The sequence below is a fragment of the Salvelinus fontinalis genome, chromosome 8 (genome assembly GCF_029448725.1).
Source record: "Salvelinus fontinalis isolate EN_2023a chromosome 8, ASM2944872v1, whole genome shotgun sequence".
Taxonomy (NCBI): domain Eukaryota; kingdom Metazoa; phylum Chordata; class Actinopteri; order Salmoniformes; family Salmonidae; genus Salvelinus; species Salvelinus fontinalis.
The window spans coordinates 46,391,541-46,404,128 of NC_074672.1; the positions used below are offsets into that span (position 1 = coordinate 46,391,541).

The window sequence follows — 12,588 nt, forward strand, 5'->3', positions numbered from 1 at the left end:
AGAGTCAATGTGGAGGCTATATACAGGGTATTACGGTACAGAGTCAATGTGGAGGCTATATACAGGGTATTACGGTACAGAGTCAATGTGGAGGCTATATACAGGGGGTACCGGTACAGAGTCAATGTGGAGGCTATATACAGGGTGTTACGATACAGAGTCAATGTGGAGGCTATATACAGGGTGTTACGATACAGAGTCAATGTGGAGGCTATATACAGGGTGTTACGATACAGAGTCAATGTGGAGGCTATATACAGGGTATTACGGTACAGAGTCAATGTGGAGGCTATATACAGGGGGTACCGGTACGGAGTCAATGTGGAGACTATATACAGGGTATTACGGTACAGAGTCAATGTGGAGGCTATATACAGGGTGTTACGATACAGAGTCAATGTGGAGGCTATATACAGGGTGTTACGATACAGAGTCAATGTGGAGGCTATATACAGGGTGTTACGATACAGAGTCAATGTGGAGGCTATATACAGGGTGTTACGATACAGAGTCAATGTGGAGGCTATATACAGGGTGTTACGATACAGAGTCAATGTGGAGGCTATATACAGGGTATTACGGTACAGAGTCAATGTGGAGGCTATATACAGGGGGTACCGGTACGGAGTCAATGTGGAGACTATATACAGGGTATTACGGTACAGAGTCAATGTGGAGGCTATATACAGGGTGTTACGATACAGAGTCAATGTGGAGGCTATATACAGGGTGTTACGATACAGAGTCAATGTGGAGGCTATATACAGGGGGTACCGGTACAGAGTCAATGTGGAGGCTATATACAGGAGGTACTGGTACAGAGTCAATGTTCGGGGGCAAAGGTTAGTCGAGGTAATATGTACATGTAGGTAGAGGTATGCATAGATAAGAAACAGAGTAGGAGAAGAGTAAAGGGGGTGGGGACGACGACGACACAGTTACAGGATTCTAACAGGTTAAGAAACTACCCAGCTAGAACATTGTTTGGGCAACATGAATGAATGTTCTCCAAGAATAATATTTAAAAAGTGTAACCCAAAAGAGTGTTCATGGCAGAATTCTCTGACCTATGTATAAGGTTTAGGAGGGCGTTACAAGGTGGGCTGTTTCTTGTTCCAAGCAAAAGATAAGGCTCTCAAAATGGAGGAAAATTCACCACATTGACACAGAGCTACACATAAAGTGACCTCTATCAATGACGGCTGCCCCACCACCACAGCCACACAGCCTGGATTTTATTTTGTAGATAAGAAAAAGCTGGAGGAGGTAGTTTCATTTTACAGAACTAAAATCCTTGGGGTTTAAGCCAAATCTCAGAGCATGAAAATATCAATGGCATTGTAAATAATTAAAATCCTTGCCTACGTAGGAGATCTTTACATTTGGCAGGGTAGCCTAGTGGTTAGAGCGTTGAGACTAGTTACCGAAAGGTTGCAAGATCAAATCCCCGAGCTGACAAGGTAACAATCTGTCGTTCTGCCCCTGAACAATTTTTTTTATTTTTTATTTCACCTTTATTTAACCAGGTAGGCAAATTGAGAACACGTTCTCATTTACAATTGCGACCTGGCCAAGATAAAGCAAAGCAGTTCGACACATACAACAACACATAGTTACACATGGAGTAAAACAAACATACAGTCAATAATACAGTGAAAAATAAGTATATATACAATATGAGCAAGTGAGGTGAGATAAGGGAGGTGAAGGCAAACAAAATATATATAAATAAATAAAAATATAAAAAGGCCATGCTGGCGAAGTAAATACAATATAGCAAGTATAAAAAAAGAAAAAAAGTAGAGATAGAAATAATGGGGTGCAAAGGAGCAAAATAAATAAAATAAATAAATAAATAAATACAGTAGGTAAAGAGGTAGTTGTTTGGGCTAAATTATAGATGGGCTATGTACAGGTGCAGTAATCTATGAGCTACTCTGACAGCTGGTGCTTAAAGCTAGTGAGGGAGATAAGTGTTTCCAGTTTCAGAGATTTTTGTAGTTCGTTCCAGTCATTGGCAGCAGAGAACTGGAAGGAGAGGCGGCCAAAGGAAGAATTGGTTTTGGGGGTGACCAGAGAGATATACCTGCTGGAGCGCGTGCTACAGGTAGGTGCTGCTATGGTGACCAGCGAGCTGAGATAAGGGGGGACTTTACCTAGCAGGGTCTTGTAGATGACCTGGAGCCAGTGGGTTTGACGACGAGTATGAAGCGAGGGCCAGCCAACGAGAGTGTACAGGTCGCAGTGGTGGGTAGTATATGGGGCTTTGGTGACAAAACGGATGGCACTGTGATAGACTGCATCCAATTTATTGAGTAGGGTTTTGGAGGCTATTTTGTAAATGACATCACCGAAGTCGAGGATTGGTAGGATGGTCAGTTTTACAAGGGTATGTTTGGCAGCATGAGTGAAGGATGCTTTGTTGCGGAATAGGAAGCCAATTCTAGATTTAACTTTGGATTGGAGATGTTTGATGTGAGTCTGGAAGGAGAGTTTACAGTCTAACCAGACACCTAGGTATTTGTAGTTGTCCACATATTCTAAGTCAGAAACGTCCAGAGTAGTGATGTTGGACAGGCGGGCAGGTGCAGGCAGCGATCGGTTGAAGAGCATGCATTTGGTTTTACTTGTATTTAAGAGCAGTTGGAGGCCACAGAAGGAGAGCTGTACGGCATTGAAGCTCGCCTGGAGGGTTGTTAACACAGTGTCAAAAGAAGGGCCAGAAGTATACAGAATGGTGTCGTCTGCGTAGAGGTGGATCAGAGAATCACCAGCAGCAAGAGCGACATCATTGATGTATACAATGCAGTTAACCCACTGTTCCCTGGTAGGCCGTCATTGTAAATCAGAATTTGTTCTTAACTGACTTGCCTAGTTAAATAAAAGGTGAAATAAAATTAAATAACCCAATCTTGACACGGATAGCTGCTAGATGTACAGAGTTAAAATCAGGAGAGTTAACAGGAGCTCCTCTAACAATTTAACTGCACTACGGGACATACCATGTTTCCATGTCCTCGTTAGCCAATTATGACAGAGGAGCAATACCAGACTCAGGCGATCAGTCAGTTTATTTTTGTTTTAGAGGATCAGCTTTAATATTGCAGATTGATGTTTCCATCGTATGTAATTGTCTGTATCATTTCTAATCCCATACATACACACTTTTCTTTAATATACCTTCCTGTATTATTTCCCAACCCCTACCACCCTTCCCCCAATTGGAGGAAACTAATAAAGCATAATACTTAGGCTTCTACCTTCAGTTTAAACATCTTATACACATTTTACAGACAATCTATTTTACAATAGTTATATTTGATTTGTTTTTAGTCTTTCCTCTATTTCTGATGTCCATCCAGTTTGATTTCTATTTGTATCTGTGCTATTTCACAAAAATCCTGAACCTATATACATGTTACAGACCACGTATGTTTTACATCTTATTAGTCCCACCCTTCAGCTCCATTCAACCCCTCCCATCGATCTCTTAACACCATCCATATTGGATTGTCAGTCAAACAGTTATAATCCTGGAACCCCTGCGGTCAGGGTGAATCCAAGACCGATGCAATTTGCCTGGGTTACCACCAGGTTGGTGAACTTTGAAAGCAGGTACCGCTTTTTCCGCAGCTGAGCTAGCAACCGGACAATCTCGTCCCGAAGCGGCTCGATGGCGACACCTTTCGGGCAGACAAACCCCATGTCCACATTTTCTCCCCTCCCCCTGTGTGGAGATCACGTCGTACCTAGAGCATTTGCGCCCCGCCACGGATAGAAGCAACGGCGGGCTAGCACTGCTAGCCTTTTCCATTAGCAGCTAACTAATAGCTATGTTTTTTAGCGGGATCCCAGGGCACAAACTTGCAGTCCCAGCAGCAACAGTAAAAGCTAACCGTTGCTTGGAATTCAGAGCTATACTTAAAAAGATTTTTTTTATTTTTTAACTTTGATGTAGATCCATTTCTTACACTATTTAATCAAAGTTAAACTAGCATTCACCACTTAGCTGCGCTTTTTGATGACATCTGTACGGAGATCTAGAAAACTGCCCTCGATCTCCACATCTCTAGACACCGTCTTAGTTACACAAGCTAGGTTTCTATTCAATTTGCAACAGATATTCATGCAAATATTCAAAAACACACCCCAAAGAAAATATGCACTTGTTTCCCCTCCAGTGGCGTTTCCATCAAAAAGGACTTGGTGCAGATGAACATCACTATGTGATGACGTAGTGTACACAACATCCAAAGTTGAATGTGTTTCAATCGAATTTAACTCTACTGATAGTTGTACAAAAAAAACTTGTGGCGTTAAAATTGCAAATATGCCCAAAAAGCCAACAGCTCGCAGATAGGTGTAACAGTATAACTTTACAGCGTCCCCTCGCCCCGACACGGGCGCGAAGGAGCAACACTACTAATAGGTTTCAGAGCAAGTGACGTAACTGATTGAAACGCTATTAGCGCGTACCCGCTAACTAGCTAGCCATTTCACATCCGTTACATAGGCTAGTCTACATTATAAGAAAAAATATATATTATTATGCATAATAATGTCAAATTGCAGCCAAGCATCGATCATCATGTCACCAGAATAAGACTATACTTATTGGAAAAGAGCATCAAGCTCATCAACATGCACTTTCACCACCTTGTAAAGTTATTCATTTATTTAATCTGTAGCCTAATAAACTGCATGGTTTCCCCGAGTCGTAGTGGGAGGACCAAACACACACCATGTCATTGCGTGACTCCAAAAAGCAGAATATTTCCCGGGGGACAGCGAGGCTAAAAGTTATTCTTAAGAGGAACTGTAGCTACACAAGAAGCAGTCTTTCAACCGGCCATTAAATTCACTCCTGTCACTGAGTAGACTGGGCTTAGCCAGGCAGGGCTAATGGTACCGCCACCATTAGCTAGGGCCTTCGTTTGACTCGCAAGTCTGGTCTCAGATTTGTTTGTGCGGTCTTGTCTTGCCAACTACTACAGTCATTGGGGGTTGTCATTGCCAAGCGTTGACCATAGGAGTTGGCAAGACAGCACAAACAGATCTGGGATCAAGCACTGTATCCACAATGAACAAGGCCATTGTCTTCGAGGAAGAACACCAGTGTTTCTATACAGTGATGATCGATGGTTAAGACTAAAGCCGGGAAGATACCAGTACTGAAATATTATTTTTTTTTCACTGCAAAAATGAAAACACGAAGCAGTGTAATCTCTTTGGTCCTTTTAAAAACCTGCTGTAAAATACTGTGATATTTTTATTTTATTTTCCCAAACTATATGACAACATAATGTTGGTTTCCAACATCATGGCCGTTTTTCTAAGGAAGATCAATTCTCTTGGTGTTCTGCTTCCTTGCCGTGATAGTAACGAGTACGGTGATTCTGGTATGTCCCGGCCCTAGGTAAGACTACTGGAGATGACGGTCACATGTTGTAGTACTGTACAACACCTCTTCGGTTTAAATAGATCACCACTGTACTACGGGGTCAACAATGACCAATTTGGTCAAATGAAGCAATAATATAGCTGGCTAACAGACTAACCTAGTTACACACTGAAATTAGATGTCTGTAGTCTAGACATTTGAGACCAAGTCCACTTTATATTTATTTAAATTACCCAGGCAAGTCAGTTAAGAACAAATTCTTATTTACAATGACGGCCTACGAGGGAACAGTGGGTTATCTGACTTGTTCAGGGGGCAGAACGACAGATTTTTACCTCGTCAGGTCGGGGATTTGATCTAGCAACCTTTCGGTTACCGGCCCAATGCTCTAACCACTAGGCTACCTGCTGGTTACTGGCCCAACGCTCTAACCACTAGGCTACCTGCCTCCCCTCCACTTGACGCCACATTGTAGCACGTTTGAAGATGAACGCATGTGAAACTAAATCACGTCCTAATCAACCGTAACGAGTAGCTACAGTATCCACAGCAGGGCGAGAAGCGGCTGAAGAACAGCAATATGGCAGCCAGTCCTAGTTATTTATCGTTTTTGTTTTCGGGCAGGTTGAGCTTCGTTGGCATCTTGATGAGCTGGCATGATGATGATTACATCATCTATTCATAATGACGGTAACTACTAGAATTTACAGCACAACGACACATTTCTCAGGTAGTTACAGTGCCTTCAGAAAGTATTCCTGCCCCTTGACTTATTCCACATTATTTGTGACAGCCCAAATTCTAAAATGGATTAAAATATGTTTGTTGTTGTTGTTGTTGTTGCCACACACACAATGATAGGGAAAACATGTTAGAAATTGCAGCAACATTTTCGTAAATGAAATACAGAAATCGAATTTACATAAGTATTTCCACACCCCCTAACGTCAATACATGTTGTTAGAACGTCCTTAGGCAGCGATTACAGCGGAGTCTTTCTGGGTATGTCTGTAAGAGCGTTGCACACTGGGAATGTACAACATTTGTACATTACTCTTTTTTTTATTCTTCAAGCTCTGTCAAAAAAAGATGTAGATCATTACTAGACAGCCATTTTCAAGTCTTGTCATAGCTTTTCAAGCCAATTTACATCAAAACTATAAAACTAGGGCACTCGGGAACACTCAATGTTGTCTTGATAACCAACTCGAGTCTATATTTGGTCTTGTGTTCTAGGTTATTTTCCTGCTGAAAGGTCAATTTGTCTCCCAGTGTCTGTTGGAAAGCAGACAACCAGGTTTTCCACTAGGATTTTGCCTGTGGTTAGCTCCATTCCATTTTTTTTTTTTATATCCATAAACTCCCCACTCCTTAACGATTACAAGCATACCCATAACATGCTGCAGCCACCACTATGCTTGAAAATATGGAGAGTGGTACTCAGTAATATGTTGTATTTGCCCCAAACATAATACTTTGTGTTCAGGAGAAAAAGTGAATTGCCAAGTCATTTTTTTTGTTGCAGTTTTACTTCAGTGTCCTTGTTGTAAACAGGATGCATGTTTTGGAATATTAGTATTCTGTACAGGCTTCCTTCTTTTCACTCTGTCATTTATTTTTGTATTGTGGAGTAACTACAATGTTGTTGATCCATCCTCAGTTCTCCCATCACAGCCATTAAACTCTAACTCCGTGGTCACCAACCAGCCGATCGCGGTCGACCACCAAGGCATTCCTAGTCGACCACCAAGGCATTCCTAGTCGACCTCCAAGGCATTCCTAGTCGACCTCCAAGGCATTCCTAGTCGACCTCCAAGGCATTCCTAGTCGACCTCCAAGGCATTCCTAGTCGACCTCCAAGGCATTCCTAGTCGACCTCCAAGGCATTCCTAGTCGACCTCCAAGGCATTCCTAGTCGACCTCCAAGGCATTCCTAGTCGACCTCCAAGGCATTCCTAGTCGACCTCCAAGGCATTCCTAGTCGACCTCCAAGGCATTCCTAGTCGACCTCCAAGGCATTCCTAGTCGACCACCAAGGCATTCCTAGTCGACCACCCAGGCATTCCTAGTCGACCACCCAGGCATTCCTAGTCGACCACCAAGGCATTCCTAGTCGACCTCCAAGGCATTCCTAGTCGACCACCAAGCCGATCACCAAGGCATTCCTAGTCGATCACCAAACATTTCTATAAACAACGATAAAGCCTTGCATTCCTATTTTTGTGCTGTTTACGGTAGGTGCACTTGATTCAGCAACCCTAGTTCCAGGAAGGCAAAGTGTTCCCATTTCAAACAAATTTCATGTGTCTGATGGTAGAACTCCGCCTACCCGGCAGATCCAGAGAGCAAATCAAGTGCACCTGCAAGCCTACCACTGGCCAATCAGATAGCTCAGATCACAGTGTCTGCAGTTACCTTCGAGCCATAGGACTGTAAAAAAAAAAAAAGAAACCTTGAAAACAGGGAAAGTTGATACTGAGAGATTTAAAAAAAAAAATCAACAAATACAGCAAAGAGCTGCTGTATTTGAGTAAGTAGATGTTTGAGGTATTCAGCACGGTCAACACTTAACTTAAAACACTTTTCTAAGCCATAAAATGTGCTAAAAAACAGCACTGCAGCTGTAATGAATGAGTATATATATAAAGCAAAGTGTTTGGATTAGCTTACGTTGTTATTATCATTATTATTAGAAGTGTGTCTCCAATTAACCACATGAATTGGTGCATCAGGCAGAAATAATGCAGTGCGACTTGAGTTTCACCATCAACTGGAAGACATTGTTCCCTTTTCTCAGTGGAGGAGAGGGAGGGAGGGAGAGTGGAGGAGAGGGAGGGAGAGTGGAGGAGAGGGAGGGAGGGAGAGTGGAGGTGGGGGAGGGAGAGTGGAGGTGAGGGAGGGAGAGTGGAGGTGGGGGAGGGAGAGTGGAGGTGAGGGAGAGTGGAGGTGAGGGAGAGTGGAGGTGAGGGAGAGTGGAGGTGAGGGAGAGTGGAGGTGAGGGAGAGTGGAGGTGAGGGAGAGTGGAGGTGAGGGAGAGTGGAGGTGAGGGAGAGTGGAGGTGAGGGAGAGTGGAGGTGAGGGAGAGTGGAGGTGAGGGAGAGTGGAGGTGAGGGAGGTGAGGGAGGGAGAGTGGAGGGGTGGTGAAGCCTCACCACTGCTCCCGCCCTCCCCTAAGATCGACCACCAGGTGCATGCCATCAGTCAAGTATATATATATTTTTTTTAAAGCCAAATTTTGATAACTCAGCTGTGCCTCGCAACCAATTATCTATTACCCGTGTGATCACGTACCTAACATGAAGTATAATTTCTAAATGGTCTGAGAAGAACAACATTGGCAGGGCAATTCAAGCACAGCCAATATGCAGTGATAATGTATTGGGCCTATAGCCTAGTGAGTGGGGCAGCAGGTAGCCTAGTGGTTAGACCATTGGTCCAGTAAAAGAAAGTTTGGTGGATTGAATCCCCGAGCTGACAAGGTAAAAATCTGTCGTTATTCTCCTGAACAAGGCAGTTAACCCACTCTTCCATGGTAGGCCGTCATTGTAAATCAGAATTTGTTCTTAACTAATTTGCCTAGTTAAATATATATACATTTTAACTAATTGGTCCAGTACTGTTTTTAATAGGTTAATGTCAGTGGAGGAATGGCAGGACCATTCTCCTCAGTGAATGTCATAAAAATAGTCAATAAAAACGAATCGAGTCAGTAAAAAGAGTCGTTTATAAAGAACGAATCGTTCGCGGACTGCCAAATCAAACTAGTAGATGTGTCACTGTCAACTAAACCATATGAGCTGGCAGGCTAATAAGCTAGCTGGGTGCGTTCTTGGCTGGTCCCTGCAACCCTGCCTCATTGGGACGTCCCGACTGGTGTTAACGTTACCTCGTTGAAGTTTACATTTCTAAATGGTTAACATAAGGGTTATAGGGAAGGGCAAACTCATTCCACGGAGGGTCGGGTGTCTGCGGGTTTTCGCTCATCCCCCTTCTACTTGATTAATGAATGTCACTAATTAAAGAACTTCCCTCATCTGGTTGTCTAGGTCTTAATTGAAAGGATAAAAATTAAAAACGTGCCTACACTAGGCCCTCCATGGAATGAGTGACACCCCTGGAGTTGGAGTTATTGTGGTGACCCCCAAGTAGCACTGTGCTTTGCTAGCCAACTCACGTTAGCTAACGTAGCTAGTACGCTATTTAGCCCTCACAAGCTAACTAGCAAAGTAGCCTTTGTTTAAAAAAATATGAGCTATTAAAAAACACATGCCGTTTATTTTTTTTGTAAGATAAAACAAAACAAAAAACGAATCAATATCTACCGAGTAACCCAAGTTAATTGAAAGATTATCAAAGAAATGTCATCATAGTAACTGGATCTCTGCTCTGCTTTCTCCGGCCCTTGCGCATCTGACCACAACGGCTGTGTTGCTGCGTCGGGCCCCAAGTTGCATTCATAGCTATAGTGTGCACAATCACAAACAATCATTCCTATTCATTTCCCTAAATCAACCAACGTCAGCCCAAACATGTCTCATATCCAACAACAATCATGTCAGTAATTTACGTTACCTTGACCAACGTCCATGGCGTCGAATGAGCGGAGTTTTTGGGAGCTTTAGCAAAAGAAAATATGCAAGTTAGGAAAAAGGTGGCTAGCTAGCACAGCACCGTCCACTCAATCAATCGAAACCTTTGAGCCTCTCCGGGTGTGTGACAGGACTCCACAATAACAAAACACGTCGAGGGAGACGTACACGAACAAGGGTGTATTCATTACGTCTCGCACCGGAAACCGTGTACCGTTTAAGAGCCAAACGGGAGCAAACCAAACGGGGAGGGACCTACCGCTGAGGTATAATACGAACGGGATCTACCTGAATGTGTCCATTAGAAACTCTTATTTCGTTGCAAAACGTTTTTCCGTTTAGAGTAAACGGTTTCTGTGTAATGAATACACGCTAGGTACTACCTACTCGCTCCAATAAATTGACATTCTTTCCACGCCACTTCGATGAGAAGTGATTTTCGTAACAGGTTAGGAGAGCATTTTCGCTAACATTAACATCAGTCTCCTAACCTATGTAAGTTATCCTAACCTGCTACGAAAAAGTCATTTATGTATCGAAGTGGCGTGAAAAGTGTTAGATGTCAAAGTCACAAACCCCGTCTATATCTACTTCGTTAACTTATTTTCAACCTAACAGTACAAACCTTGTCTTAACTTAAATTAAGAAAATGTAAAAAATTGCCCATTTTTTATTTTTCATACATTTTTGTTCGATGATGAACTTCCCGCATGTGCCTTTTCCGGCGTCAGTGGATGGCGTTGTCAAAGCATCTCCCCTGTCCCGATTTTTACAGCCGACAGAGAGAGCTCTGAATGACTTAAAAATACTGTGTGCTCGGGTATATACTGTATCTACAGTGACATGTATCTACAACTATTTCTAAGCTATATTACTCTTGAGTAGTAAGTCGATTGTCATTATTACATCCACCCTGTTTTATATCACCAGGTTCGTAAATCTGAAAGCAGGTTAATCCTTTTGATCACAACACAACTAACTCGGTTTAGGGTGGTCCAGCACTTTCAATAAACTCAGGTTTCCTTACTAGCTACCTAGCTTACCAGTTCAACTAGTTAACCATTTATTCACTGCACTCTATTTGTTTTCTTATTTAAAAAAATATGTATTGTCAGGTTATGTTTAAGTTTTGAATTAAATGCTGTATCTCTAAATGCAAGGGGTTTACGAGACATAATTAAAAGAAAACCTATTTTTTAATTTTTTTTTTATAAACATTCAAATGCATATTTCATTCTACTCCAGGAGACTCACTCCTGCAATTCAGATTCTAGTTTTTGGAAATCACTGTTTATTATATTCATGGATCTAACCACTCAGCTAATACTATGATATTTCTTCATAAGTTTAGAGGTGATATTTCAGAATCTTGTGTGTCCAAAGATGGAAGATTGGTTAAATTGATCTCAAAACTAGATACTGCTTGTTTTATTATATGCAATATGAATGGGTACAATTCTCACACCTCAAATAGGACTTTCTTTTTGTATCTTGCTGATAAGCTTACTGAGCTGCAAAACAAGTATACAAATGGCTTGTAATAGCTGGAGACTTCAATGAAACACCTGAGAACTCTTTAGATAGATTTCCACCTAGAATAGCTCAGAGATCTCAGAATAGTGACATCACCTAATTTTGCAGTAAAGTGACAGTGGTTGATACATGGCATTTCTTTAATACAAACTGACAGTGATCGATACATGGTGTTTCTTTAATACAAACAAATACACCAGGTAGGTGAATGATAGTCAGATTCTCATTCCCCCCCCACTTTTACAGAATGTACAAGAAGTAAATTATAAACATGCTCATTTGACTTTTCATAAAAATTATATCGTTGAAGTTTGAAAGTTCTGAAAAATCCAGTGGCAATCGAGGACATTGGAAACTTAATAATTAATTCCTAAATGATCCACAAAGAGCTTAAATCAGGGACTCGTTTAATTCAAATGATTTAGAACCAAAGCATGGAAGTAACTGGGAAATATTTTAATTCAAAAGTAAGATATATTGGCATTACACACAGTAAGGAACTAAAGAAGCAAAAAATGTTAAAAGAAGATGAGCTTATGAATAAATGTAATGTTCTTTTAGAAAAGGATTCTCTTTCAGCAGAGGAAGAAACAGATTTGAATACATCTCGAATTGAACTAGATGAAAATGGTTTAGCCCACGAGGCCTTTATTAGAACTAGATCAAACTGGTTTAGCTCATGGGGCCTTTATAACTAGATCAAACTGGTTTAGCTCATGGGGTCTTTACTATAACTAAATCAAACTGGTTTAGCTCATGGGGCCTATATTAGAACTAGATCAAACTGGTTTAGCTCATGGGGCCTTTTCTATAACTAGATCCAACTGGTTTAGCTCATGGGGCCTTTATTATAACTAGATCAAACTGGTTTAGCTCATGGGGCCTTAATAACTAGATCAAGCTGGTTTAGCTCATGGGGCCTTTATTAGAACTAGATCAAACTGGTTTAGCTCATGGAGCCTTTATTAGAACTAGATCCAACTGGTTTAGCCCATGGGGCCTTTATTAGAACTAGATCAAACTGGTTTAGCTCATGGGGCCTTTATTAGAACTAGATCAAACTGG

At 41.7% G+C, this 12,588-nt stretch overlaps 1 protein-coding gene across 12 annotated transcripts in view; it reads right to left on the minus strand.

Annotated features, from left to right (window-relative positions):
• Positions 1–10,412, minus strand: part of LOC129861345 (tumor protein D54-like) — a 39,562-nt gene extending 29,150 nt beyond the window's left edge. For 4 of the 12 annotated variants that reach the window (XM_055932706.1, XM_055932703.1, XM_055932702.1 and 1 more), the window contains exon 1: positions 9,974–10,406. In XM_055932706.1, coding sequence (XP_055788681.1) covers positions 9,974–9,989 — 16 coding nt within the window. In that variant the 5' untranslated portion in view covers positions 9,990–10,406. Of the gene's footprint in view, positions 1–9,973 lie in introns of all 12 variants that reach the window. The other 8 variants (XM_055932708.1, XM_055932707.1, XM_055932711.1 and 5 more) reach the window with 7 other exon arrangements.
• Positions 10,413–12,588: the final 2,176 nt, after the last annotated feature.